We start from the raw sequence: 13,110 nt of genomic DNA, 5'->3' as shown, positions 1-13,110 counted from the left end.
TCAGTGGAGTTTTCGTTCCAGGTAGTGTCACTTGCCGCAGAGTGAGGATGAAGCCCTCCCACGTGTTTCCGCATGTTGAGAGCACGTGCGTTTGTGTGTGCGGCCGCGCTGGGACGGTGTCGGGCCCGGGTGGCCCACCCGCTCTGCTGCTGCACTGCGTCGTTGCTCGGGGTCTTCGGGACGTTCTGGCTTCTCGAGTCTATACAGCTCTCCTTGCTGGAAGATAAGTCAGAGCAGGATGCAGACACCTTTTGTCCTCATGGTCATCCAGAGGAGCTAAACACACATTTTGCTGTCAGCTTGATGTGCCTGCTATGCAAGCCGCCCCCTATACGTGCCTCTAGCCCCTGGGTGATGACTAAGGAGCAGGTAGGGGTGCCGCCGTTTTAGCCATACATTGTGATAAGGCTCCCAGGGCTGAGCACGTGGCACTCATGGGACAGGCAAGGGGAGAACCTGACCCTTTCTTTTGAGGGTTTCCATATACCCTCTTTTTCCCTCCTGAAAAAGCCCGCGACTTACCTACAGTCATGCACCTGTTCGTGGCAGGATGGGGCCGGAAACGCTCATTCCTGTCAGGTCCGTGCTCCCCCTTCCATGCCCGTCAGGTCCGTGCTCCCCCTTCTATGCCCGTCAGGTCCGTGCTCCCCTTTCCATGCCCGTCAGGTCCGTGCTCCCCCTTCCATGCCCGTCAGGTCCGTGCTCCCCCTTCTATTGCCTGTCAGGTCCGTGCTCCCCCTGCTATTTGTATTCGAGCTGTTTAAACGCAAAGTACCCCCTGCTATTCCTGTCAGGTCCGTGCTCCCCCTTCCATTCCTGTCAGGTCCGTGCTCCCCCTTCTATTTGTATTCAAGCTGTTTAAAGGCAAAGTAGATAATCTGCCTTTTTCTATCTTTAGCTTATATTTTCATCTCACTTGGAATTTTTAAAGCAGTTTTCACATACTGTCTCATTCTTTTTCCTCATAATTGTGAAATTACAGAATGAGATCTCTGTCCAAAGGACCTTATCCACTTATGGCAAGTACTGGGCACATGTGCCCCTTAGGCTCTGCCACCGCCCAGCTGAGCCGCCTAGACTCCCATTTCTCAGACCTGGCACAGAAAGTGTCACTGTTCGCCATCTCTGTTAGTCTCTAAAATCCTTGACTTGTGCAGTCAGGTTAGCAGCTTAGTTGTAAAAAAACTGGTTCCAGTAGTGACACAGTCTGAGTTTTGCATTGGCTTCTCCACCGTCGCTTTCTCTGTAAGCTCCGAGTTGCTCCCCTAACAGACCCCACCAGAGCCAGCAGAGGGCCGTACCTGCCTGAGGGCCCCTCGGGCACTGACAGGTCAGGAAGGCCCCCAGCAGACCCATGGGAGTCCCTTCCAGGCCCCTCAAAGGTAGGGCGGGGGCTGATGGCCATCTCAGGCCTGGGGCAGAGGGCATCACCGAGGCCCCTGGGCTCTGACCCGACTGCGCTTCAGCCTCCAGGAAGTCGTTTGTGTTCGAGCTGAACGAATGCGCCTCCAGCCGCATCCTGAAGCTGGAGAAGGAGAACCAGAGCCTGCAGAGCACTATCCAGGGGCTGCGGGACGCGTCCTTGGCGCTGGAGGAGAGCGGCCTCAAGTGCGGGGAGCTGGAGAAGGAGAACCAGCAGCTCAGCAAGAAGGTAACCCCGGCGGGGGGCGGGCGTCCCCCTCCCCAGCCCCCAAATGGACCGCGGCCCGGTGGGGCGGTCGATGTCGGTGAGGACACAGCTGAGAGAAACGCAGGACCCAGTGCGGCTGCAGTTGTCATAGAGGGACAGGAGTAGAGGAGTCACGAGCCAGCATGCCTTGTCCCTGCGCCAGTGCCTTTAGGCCGTGACCCAGACACGACTGACCTCTGTGTGCCTTGTTTTCACCTGGGAAATGGGGTTACTGATGCCCCCACCTGACGGGCTCTGAGGACTGTGTGAGTTAGGGGCGGTTAAAGGTCTGGCATAGTAAGTGCTTAATGGAAAGAGCAGTGCAGGGTTGAAAGCTGCAGGCGGGCGTGGGGAGAGGAGTAATGTGGGTGAGTGGGTGTGCGCACATGTGTGTGTGCACATGTGTGTGTGCGTGTCTGTGCGCGTGCACGCGTGTTCCCTGAGGGACTGTTTTAGGTCCTGCTGGTGGCGGAGCAAGATCAGCGCTCTGTCCTTCCTCCTGGTTTATGGGACGGGGAAGGACAGACGGCTGAACCGTGTTCGCCTTTCAGGACACTCCTGGGCCTTCCCAGTAACACAGTGGAACCCAGACACCTGGGAGGGCAGACGGAGGCTCACAAACCAGTCTTCGTCCTGCGGGTCGAAGGACCCCATTCACGTGGGGGATGCAGTCCCAGGTGCCGGCAGGGCCGTCGAGAGGCCGGAGACGGCCGCCGTGTCTCACAGGGCACCAGGACTCAGCCGCACTGCGGACGGCACAGTTGCATTGTGGGCTCTGCGCACACCTTTACCGGTGGCCAAACTCCGCCTGAGGACGAGGGCAAGCGCACTCTTGCTTGCTGACCCCCGTGCAGGACTGGCACTTTCGATGTCTGGGTGTCTGTCCCGACCTGCTCATGAGCCCCGCCAGCATCCTTTGCTGAGGCTGCACTGCGGTGGGAGGGACATGAGCTGTAAGCAGGGTACCTGGCTCTTTGGTACTTCATCTCTGGGTGAGGCTTGGGACAGCCCCCTTCATCAGTGAAGTGGTTTCTCCAGTCCCCTGTAGGACCTCTCAGGCTCGGCCACTCACTCTTCCTGTCCCTTGGAAGCGTGTGCCTTGCAGCAGGTGAGCTGCCTATTAGTTTGTCCTTTCTTTGCAAGATAATGGGAAACTCACACCGTGTCTCAGTGCAGAGTAGCAGGAGGAAAGCGACTAGACGGTTTGAGGTTTTTACATTCACGTGGGCCTGGCCCAGGAAGTATCTTTATAAATGGCAGTTCAACTTTGGCCAAGATAAAAAAGGATCGACCTTTAGAAAAATGAGAGCCTCTGACTCTGCGGGCCCTTTGTGGGTCTGCTGCAGGCTGCAGTGTAACCTCTCTGGCCTAGAGATGACCGCTGATGCCCACCCCTGTGGTCCACTGCAGCCCGCTCCACACAGACTGGACTGGCAGTGGGTGCTGCCCACCCCACATGGCTCCTAAGCCCTGTCTCTGGGGTCCCACCCTCCTGCTTCCTCTGGATCGGTTCCTGGTGGGACACCAGCCGTCTCCTGCCACAGTCCCCGGGAGGCGTGTTTTGGCAGAGACCTTGGAAGAAGGGAGATAACGCAGTTGCCAGATCAGAGCTGCCCTTCGTTCGGGACCAGGAGCCCCGGGAAGGCAGCCCTTCTGCCCGCCGGAGCTGCTGCTTCCTGTCCTGCTCAGCCCGCCCAGGGCCTGGTGGGATCTTCTCATCTGATCTTTGATCTTGGTGACCCCAGAGCCTGGCACATATGCTGGATGGGTGTCAAGTCTCGGCCACTAGCTGAGTACCACTGGGGACTTGGCCCTGTCACTTTCCTGGAGCAAGGATACGCACAGCCTCGGGATAAGTCTAAACGGCACAGTCTTCCTGGGAAGTGTCTGTGAAGGGGGGGCGAGGGTCAGCGAGGACACAGCGGTCACGGGGCTCAGACCCCCTGGCGTCAACCTGGCTCTCCCAGCTCCCCCAGTGTAGCCCAGGCTGCAAGCGTGCTTCAGTCCGAAGTGTCTGTAGAAACCATTGTTCCCGAAGTTAGCGTTTTCCCCGCTAACCCGTGACACTGGTGTGGCCTGAGAGAAGGCATTGCACCCCCGGGTCTAGCTTGGCGTTGATGCTGTCAGAGTTTCAGAGGAAGAGGGACAGCCTTTTGGGGCCTGTCCTGAGAAGGCAAGAACAGCCCAGTGGCTGAGAGGCAGGTCCCTGGCACTTGTGAGCTCCGGGGACCCGGAGCCTCGCCACGTGCGCCCTCAGCCCGAGCCTGGCTCCTCAGAGAGGATGGGAAACTCGGGCCAGAAGGCCTATGGCCAGCGAGCTCGCCCCAGGGGGGCGGGGCCCCTTTGGGGACAGACAAGAGTAGGAACTCTGGGTTGACAGTGGAAAGAACCAGAAAAGGGAGGTGGGGGTGAGGCGGCTCCTACAGTGGTGGGTGGGACATGGGGAAATCGCATCTTCAGACCAGAAGCAACAACAATCAGAAATGCAAAGGCCAGAATCACGGTCCTTTGGGAGGGAAGGGGTAGTAAGGGTGAAGTTTTAACAGTGAGTCGGGGTGGGGGTGAGTTGGGGCCCGGGAGGGGGCGGGGAGCACACACATCGCAGGCCCTGACCGTGATTGAGAGCAGGGCTGGGGTCGGCCCACGCGCGCGTGTCCCAGCTCTGCTTCGTCCTCCCCGTGAGGCGCTGGGCAAGTCACTGAGCCCCGTGCCGTCTCTGTGTGACGGTCGGTGACAGCCGCTCATGGCTTTCCTCCTCACGGCCACTCAGGTGTGGGCGCTGGCAACAGAGAACAGCCCTGCCTCTCTGCTGGTCCCAGGCCTTGTGCTAGGAAGTGGGGCAGAGGTGAGGGAGGGGAAGAGAGAGACTCTCCCTGTGGAGAAAGACTCAGACACGCGGCGCATCGTAGTGCATCGTCCTGTAGGCCGTGGCCGGGCGAGGCTTCCCCTTCCCGGGGTCCCCGAGTCGGGGCCAGGGGCGTGATGCGCTGACAGCATGACGTGAGAACGCACGTGTGCGTTCTGGGCCTGACCCCCCCACTGCTGGGGAGTAGCTGACCCGGCCGCTTGCTCCGCAGGAGGCTTGAGACAGCGCACAGACCTGTGAGGCCGGAAGGCACGGCGGCCCCTCGCTCTCGGAGAAGTAAGCGAAGCTGGCGTTCAGGCAGCGATCCTTCTGGGGGCTCTGTGAGCCTACCTGTGCCAGGCCCCAACCCAGACAGGCGAACAGAGCAGGCTCTAAGTCCTGGCTGCTCACTGGGCATGTTGGGGTCCTACCCCCCCGAGATTCTAATCAGTGGCCTGAAGTCTGGGATCTTTCAAAGTTTGCGAACCATCTGATCTTTGATCTTGGAGACCATCGTTTTAGTTTTAGAGCAGTTGTTCTGAACCAGCAGCATCAGGGGCACAAGTCCAGATGCAGATTCATGCGCCCAGCCCAACCGGGTCAGAAGCCTTGGGGGCCCAGCACCCAGCACTCTCATGGCGGGGGCGGGGTGGTCAGCGAGCCTTGACACACCCTCTGCCTGCGGGGTGTGTGCTGAGCACTTCACACTGACAGGCGCTTGCAGCGATGCCTGCCGCTGGCCCAGTGTCAGTCATGGACACTCACTCGGGTCCCGTTGCTAGCAGGGAGGAACCAGACTAGGAACGCTTGTCTCTCGGACGCCAGAGTCAGTGCCACTGCCAACTCCTGTCCTAGATGATAATGAGCTTGGTGCCAGTGGGAAAGGCAGCAGCTGCCTTGAAGCCCTTGCAATGCATGCAACAGCTCGGGCCTCACCTGGGAGCCAAATGTCAGGTCTTGCCCTGCACCTGCTGAGTCTCGATCTGCGTTTGTCATGTTGTCTGGGTGCTAGGCACACAGTATGAGAAGCACTGGTCTAGGTTGTTCACGTTCATAGGAAGGTTGGCTGGTGGATCCAGGCGGAAGAGCTTGGTGTCAGTGAGGTGACCGGCCATTCGTCCAGGCAAGATGGAATGTGGTCCGGCCTGCGGCAGGCAGGGGGGAGCGGCGTGGGGAGAGAGGACAAGACTTGGTGACAGATTTACTTGGAGGATGAGAGGCAGGAGAAACATCAGAAGACCACTCTGAGCAACCGAGGGAAGTCTCTGCAGGGCACCCAGTGGTGGTGGCTGGTGGCCCCAGGGCAGGTGGTCTAATCCTCAGGGGAGTGGACAAGGCCTAAGATGGAAGCAAGTGACCTGGGGAGTGTTGAGCGTGTGGCACTGAGGGTGAGGAGAAGTGGGCTGGGAGGGAGACTGACCTCTTGTTGCCCATGACCTTTCCTTCCACCTTGAGCTAGAAGAGCAAACCGCGGGCTAAGAGTTGATGGTCAAAGGTGGGGAAGGTCACTACAGATGTTTTTCCTTGAGAAAAGGCCTGTTAAAGTATTTCATGGGGCTGACAGGTTTTTAATTTGTTTTAAAACATAGTTCACGTTGTGGAACTGACTTTCCTACATCCTGGGGCTTTTGACTCCACAGATAGAAAAGTTACAAACCCAGCTGGAGAGGGAGAAGCAGAGCAACCAGGATTTGGAGACCCTCAGCGAGGAGCTGATCAAAGAGAAAGAACAGCTGCAGAGTGACATGGAGACCATGAAGGCTGACAAAGCCAGGCAGGTAGGTGCCTCCAGAGCAAATGCTTCGCCTGGAAGCCCCGCCTGCAAGAGGGGAGTCCGGCATCTAAGCTGTTTCCTGGCAATTTATTAGCAATAAGTGGGTCACCAGTTACCTTGCTTAGCTGCAGCTCAAACCAGCAGTTCTCAACCAGCAGCAGGGGAACAGGGCAGGTTTTGTCTCCCAGGAGACACTGGAAATCTCATTTTTGCTTGTCATGACTTGGAGGAGCGAGGAGGTGCTCCTGACATGTAGTGGGTGGAAGCCAAGGATGCTGCAAGACACAGGACAGCCCCATGGGACAAAGAACGATGCAGCCCAAACATCCGGTGTCACACTGAGGACTGGCAGACCTTCAGGGTTTGCCTCACACTGCAAGAAGCCCCAGGGTAGATAGTCCAGTGGCGGGGCAGGGGCGTGGTGATGCCATCCAGGAGCCAGGCTTCTTTCTTCCCGCTCTGCTAGTCTTAGCAGTGGCTGCTGCATGTCCCCAAGGAATGGGCAGGAGGAGGTAGAGGGTAGGGGCAGAGGGACAGCCTGCCCAGGACCCTGTCAGCATCTCATGGGCCAGACCCGACACGTGACTATCTCTAGCTGCAAAGGAAGCTGGGTGTCAATTATTTGAGCTTTTCAGTCTCTCTAGAGCAAAAAAAGGGGGTCGGCATGGTGGTATGTGTGGTGAAAAGATAGGCCCCCACCCGGTCTAGAGGCGGAATGACAGGCGACAAGCAGGGTGATTTCAGATGTGTGCTTAAAGGGAATAAACATGGTGGCCACGGAGAGAATCCTGCTGGGCGCAGGGTGTTCAGGGTTGTGGCGCAGGGCTTCCCTGAGGAGCTGACGCTGCCTGAGCCCTGAAGGACGAGAAGGAGCCAGAGATGCTGAGGCTGGGGGTGGAGGGTGGTGAGTACTCACAGCAGAGGGAGGACCACGTGTAGTGTCTGCAGGAAGAGAAGAGCATAAGGAGAGTCTACAGAGGTGGGCGGCCAGCTCGCGGGGGTCCTACCGACTAGGGTAGAAGTACCACGGAGAATCACTCTGTTTCGAGTGAGGGGAGGTGTCGTTTATGCTTCTGGGTCATCCTGGCTGCTTTGAATGTGGTTTGACTTGAGCTGTCTCAGTGGGACTCTCTGTGCCCTTCGCCTTGTGTCCACTCAGGCTTCTGCAGAATGTTGGGACTTCTTTCGGGTGCATGGTGGGGTGGTGTTCAAAGCCTACACTTCAGTCCCCCAGTTTGGGCCCAAATCACTGAAATACGTTTGTGCAGCCCTGTGTCATTCCCGTTGTGTTTTGCCACAGATCAAGGATCTTGAGCAAGAAAAGGATCATCTCAATCAGGCCATGTGGTCGCTGCGGGAGAGGTCGCAGGTCAGCAGCGAGGCCCGCGTAAAGGACATCGAGAAGGAGAACAAAGTCCTCCACCAGACGGTGACGGAGACCAGCAGCAAACTCAGCAAGCTGGAGTTCGAGAAGCAGCAGCTGCACAAGGACCTTGAGCAGGTGAAGGAGAAGGCGGCGCGGGCGGAGGAGCTGGAGAAGGAGCTGCACCGGCTGCAGAAGGAGAACGAGAAGCTGGCCACGAAGGTCACCTCCCTGAAGACCGCCTCCGAGAAGGTGGACGCCCTGGAGCACGAGAGCCGGGGCCTGACGCTGGAGAACCGGAAGCTGAGGAAGTCTCTGGACACCCTGCAGAACGTGGCGGTGCAGCTCGAGGGGCTGGAGCAGGACAACAAGCAGCTGGACGAGGAGAACCTGGAGCTGCGCAGGATGGTGGAGACCATGCGCTTCACCAGCACCAAGATGGCTCAGATCGAGAGGGAAAACCAAGAGCTCGAGCAGGAGAAGGAGGAGCTGAGGAAAAACGTGGAGCTGCTGAAGGCCCTGGGCAAGAAGTCGGAGCGCCTGGAGCTCAGCTACCAGAGCGTGAGCGCCGAGAACCTGCGGCTGCAGCAGACCCTGGAGAGCAGCAGCCAGAAGGCGCAGGCGCTGGAACGGGAGCTCGGGGAGCTGGAGGCGGAAAACCAGGCCCTGCAGCGGGACCTGGAGGCCCTGCGGCTCGCCAACAAGCAGCTGGAGCGGTTTGAGACGGACAGGAAGGCCCTGGAGCAGGAGGCGGCCCAGCTGGAGAAGGACAAGAAGGTGCTGGAGAAGGAGGTGAAGCGGCTGTGGCAGCAGGTGGAGCTCAAGGACGCGGTCCTGGATGACAGCGCCACCAAGCTGTCCGCCGCCGAGAAAGACTGCCGCGCCCTGGACAAGGAGCTGGCCCGCTGCAGGGACGCGGCCACCAAGCTGAGGGAGCTTGAGAAGGACAACAGGGACCTCACCAAGCAAGTCACCATGCACACGAGGACGCTGACGACCCTGAGGGAGGTGAGCTGGGTGACGGCAGCCCCTCGGGGGGGAGCGGCTGGCGGGGTTGGCGGAATGGAAGTGTGTGACCCCCCTTGATGCTTTGCCCTGACTCTGACAATAATGCTGAAAGGCGTGAAGAACCAAGTGAAAATCACCCGTTACCGCCTCGCTGCCCAGAGATGGCCGCCGATGGCAGTTTGGCTCGTTTTAGTCCATCGCTACCCCGTGCTTGAGTACACACACTTAGCATCCTGCTTTCTGCATCCTGGCCCTATTCTGCTTTTCACTTTTAATGCATTTTCTTATTACATTAAACAGGTATCAAGTCACAGTTTTTCTAACAGCTATTTCTGAATTCTGTAGACTTACAGTGGCTATGTTTTGGAAGCTTTGGTTCTTTCCCTTTGTCACTATTTTTAGTAACGCTGCCCACCCTTACACTGTATACCTTCACAGGTGCATACCAGTTTTCCTCACAGATAGTCCGAGAAGTGGAATTTACAGGATCGGAAGGTCTGGACATTTCACAGTGTCTTGGTGCACACGTGTTCTCCTTCTTCCTGGTACTTTTTGTGGGGGCCAGCTGAGCATCCTCCAGTGTGTTGGGGTCAAAAACTGCCCGAGTCAGTGACTTTGGCATCTGAATGGCGCAGCCCAGAAGCTGAGTCTCCAGCATGGAGGCGTTCATTGCGGGTGTTCCCAGGTGGACTCGGGCACCTGGCTTCATCTGTCCTGTGCCATGGCCATCCGACAGTGGGGTCCTCTTCTGGCTCCTCTGCAGATAGTGGGTGGACGAGGAAGAGAGTGAGTGAGAAGGATCACACGTCACTTGGTCACACAGCCACACCTGTGTTCCAGCTGTGTGCCATGGAAGAAAAGGGAACAGATTTGAACGCAGAGAAGTCTCCGCAGGCAGAAGGGTGTGCGAGGCAGAGATACAGAACACAAACACGGCCCGCAGTCCCTACCTCTGTAAGTGTGGGTAGGTTATACCACAGTAATGGACAGCCCAGGAATCATAAGGCTTACTTCTCACGCACAGGAGTCCAGGTGACTCTCCGGGGAGCCTGTCCTCTGCATTGTGACTCAGCAGTGCATGCTGCTCTGATCTTACGGCTCCACCATCTCAGCAGGAGGTTTAGGCAGTTGCCATGGCGAAGGACACCAGCTCTTCCATGCTGCAGCCAGGAAGTGACAGATCACTTCCGCACACAGCCCATTGGTCAGAACTGGTCACCTAGCTTCACGTAACTTCAGTGAAGCGCCGCTTCTGTCACACTGCTGTTCCAGGCCTTAGCATGTGGGGGGGTAGACGTGCATGCAGACAGCTGTGTCACCAGGCCGATGGATGGCAGCCGCCTGGAGAGCTGCAGATAGGTGTGGAAGTAAAGCGGACTGGGCTGAGCGAATTGCCTAAACCATTAGACCAGCACCACTTTTGAAAAGTAAATCAAAATCAGGCTTTAAAATTAAATCTTTCTCTTTTTTTTTAATACTTTTTTACCTGTCTGTCCCAAATTCTCTGCAGCGAGCCTTTAATTACTCCATAGAAAAGGTCGAGATACTGGTGCTCCAAACACTTTTGGACGTCTTTGGAGCACGTTAGATCCATCCTAACGCACTGCCACATGTTGTCATTATGGCGCCAGGGCTTGGAGAAGCATCTTCTCTGCTCTTTGGAAGACATCCCTGGAGTTCTCCCGTCCCCGTTGAACCACCTGCCTCAGCCCTCGCGACAACCTGGTCTTGACGTGAGCGACGTTGCTCAGCCTCGAGAAGGACCTGTGGCTGCCTGGCCAGCTATTGCTTCTGGGTTCCCCTCCCACACTCGTTCTCTGTCCTTGTAGGACCTGGTGCTGGAGAAGCTGAAGAGCCAGCAGCTGACCAGCGAGCTGGACAAACTGAGCCAGGAGCTGGAGAAGGTCGGCCTCCCCAAGGAGCTGCTGCTGCAGGATGATACCAGCGACAACGACAGGTGAGGACTCGCTCCCCTGTGTGGTCTGCAGGCTTTTCCGGCCCACACCCACGTCCCCCGTGCTCCACGCCCTCAGCTCCGGAGCTGTGTTTACGCCTGGCAGCGGAGGGCCTGTTGGCGTTCACATTCCAGGTCTTCTTGGAGGTTCCCCGGATGGAGTGGAAGGAAATTCTTTTGTCCAATAAAAAGGCGTCTTATTTTTTTCTTTAAATAGACTTTATCGTTTAGAGTAGTTTTAGGTTCACAACAAAATTGAGGGAAGGTACCTACCACGTGCATAGCCTCCCCCCGCGATCCGCATTCCCCATGGGAGTGGTACATATGTATGTTATGGCGAATTTCATCCCCCGAAGGCTGTAGTTTGCATTACGGTTCACTCTGACATTGCACATCCTCGTGGTTTTGGACACGTATCATGGCATGTGTCCATCGTTATAGTATCGTAGAATATTGTCACTGCCCTAAAAGTTCTCTGTTCCATCTATTTATTCCTTTTTCCCCCACTCCAGCACTTTAATTTTTTAAAATTAAAAAAATTAACTGTTGCTGTAATTAACTATTACAGGCTTTGCCTGCAGTGCTTTTTAAAATGACTCATTTTTCAAGGAATCCAGTGTCTTAGACTTTTTTTGGACTTGTACCTGAGAAGGTCCACGTGTTCAGTGACGTGATACCCTTTCGGTGTGGTGAAAAGGCCATGCAAACTTACCATTCAGCACTGTGAGCTTGGGCAAATTGCTTAATCTCTCTGAGACTCAGTTTCCCCATCTGTGAAAGGGCCATGATAATGCCTCCCTAAGACGATGGCTGTAAAGCTACCGTAGTGCTTCTTGTTTGAACACGTCGTAGGCATGTTGACACTGGGAGTCCTGGGAAAGGCTCTGCGTGGACGGTTTTTGGCTCCTGGACCAAAAGTGCAGGGTGCCGGCTTAGTGGAGGGAAGGTGTGTGGCAGCCGGGAGACTGGGAGCTTGTGGGTAGGAAAGGCAGACAAATGATACTGTTACATCTGTATTTTTCAGAAAATACAAGATTTTGGAGGGCAGGAATGAATCCAATTTAAAAATGACACTAGCCATGAAAGAAGAAAAGATTGTGTTCTTAGAAGCGCAGATGGAAGAGAAAGCCAGCCTGAATCACCAGTTACAGAACGAGCTCCAGGTGGTAAGAGCTGGCCGTGGGGGACGAGCTTGGGGTCTTGGCTGTGAGGTCCCCACCTCACCCTTTCCAGCCCCTCAGCTGGGTAGCAGAGGGGCAGCCTGGATGCTCACTCCCTGGAGCGGGTGGGGATGAGCCGCAGAGTTCTGAGGGAGCTACATCAGAATCATCCATGTCAGGGCTGCACAGAACCAGAGAGTAGCGTAGAGGCCAGAGAGAGAAGGCCGGCTCAGAACAGCACCGCGTCTGCTGGGCAAGGTCTGGGGCACCGAGAAGGACCCGTGTGAACTTGTGGGCATTGGACACCAAACAGGCCTACAGAGGCTCATGGGCACCCTCAGATGGGGCAGACAGGCACACAGGGGCTCATAAGGTTGTGCACATCTCCTCTTAGCACGGGCCCTCCACAGGTGTGCGCACAGGTACCCTTCCTCCCTCCTCTTTGAATCCTTGGCACGCCTCTTGGCTGCGTGATTGGGTAAGGAATTAGGGCAAAGCTGTTCTAGAGCCAGAAGGGGCTTTATAACATCACCTGGTCCACATTCCTGGGCTCGCCTCGGCAGACAGCCGAGGCTCAGGGAAGTGAGAAGACTTGCCACAAGGCTAAAGTCGGGACTGAGGCAGGATGGGGTTGCAGGTGACCACCGCTTGTGTGCACTGCCCCCAAAAGCAAAAGCTGAGTGTCTGGCTTGTCATGTGCCAGTGCTGGGTGAGGCGTGGGGTTTGGTGTGGGGCCGTCCTCTGGCCACTGACAGCGGACTCCAAGCTGGCCTCTTCCTGCCCCACATCTGCTTTCATGCACCTGTCCCCACAGCTGCAGAAGGAGTGTGAGAGCCTCAGGCAGAACCAGGAAGAGGGGAAGCACCTGCAGAATTCTGTCAAACAGCCTGTGGGGACGTTGGTTGCTGGTCACCAAGGAAGGGAGAGCTGGGGGCCAAGCCACAAGGAAGCCACCATGGAGCTGCTGCGAGTGAAGGACCGGGCCATTGAGCTGGAGCGGGATGTGAGTTGGCTGCCCCGGTCACAGTTGCTCAGAGAGACCTTCCTATTAAAACGGTCCCGGTGATAGAACGCCATCACTGTAAAGCACACAAGATGTCAGAATCTGTTGAGAGTTATTTAGATCTAGTTGGACACTTCTTGAGTTGTCCTGGCAAATCCTTTTAACTGTTTTTCATTTGCGGCCCCTTCAGCATTTCCAGCACAAAGGGGTATATTCATATTTTCTCATGGTGACTTGCAGTCTGTCTGCCCATCAGACTCGGCCTATGGCGTATTTCCATAGCATTGTGTGTCAGTGCTCTGTATCAGGGGTGACAAACCACAGCCCGCTGCCT

General features: G+C 56.5%; 1 protein-coding gene across 1 annotated transcript in view; it reads left to right on the top strand.

Moving 5' to 3' along the window:
• CCDC88C (coiled-coil domain containing 88C) overlaps positions 1-13,110 on the top strand; it is a 114,806-nt gene that overhangs the window by 73,958 nt on the left and 27,738 nt on the right. Inside the window, exons 13-18 of the mRNA XM_006925528.2 lie at positions 1,467-1,651; positions 6,155-6,292; positions 7,589-8,659; positions 10,489-10,616; positions 11,638-11,779; positions 12,588-12,776. Of these exons, the coding sequence (XP_006925590.1) occupies positions 1,467-1,651; positions 6,155-6,292; positions 7,589-8,659; positions 10,489-10,616; positions 11,638-11,779; positions 12,588-12,776 (1,853 nt within the window). The remainder of the gene's footprint in view (positions 1-1,466; positions 1,652-6,154; positions 6,293-7,588; positions 8,660-10,488; positions 10,617-11,637; positions 11,780-12,587; positions 12,777-13,110) is intronic.

Source organism: Pteropus alecto, unplaced genomic scaffold, assembly GCF_000325575.1.
Source record: "Pteropus alecto unplaced genomic scaffold, ASM32557v1 scaffold8, whole genome shotgun sequence".
Classification (NCBI taxonomy): domain Eukaryota; kingdom Metazoa; phylum Chordata; class Mammalia; order Chiroptera; family Pteropodidae; genus Pteropus; species Pteropus alecto.
This window is presented reverse-complemented; position numbering and strand designations above follow the sequence as displayed.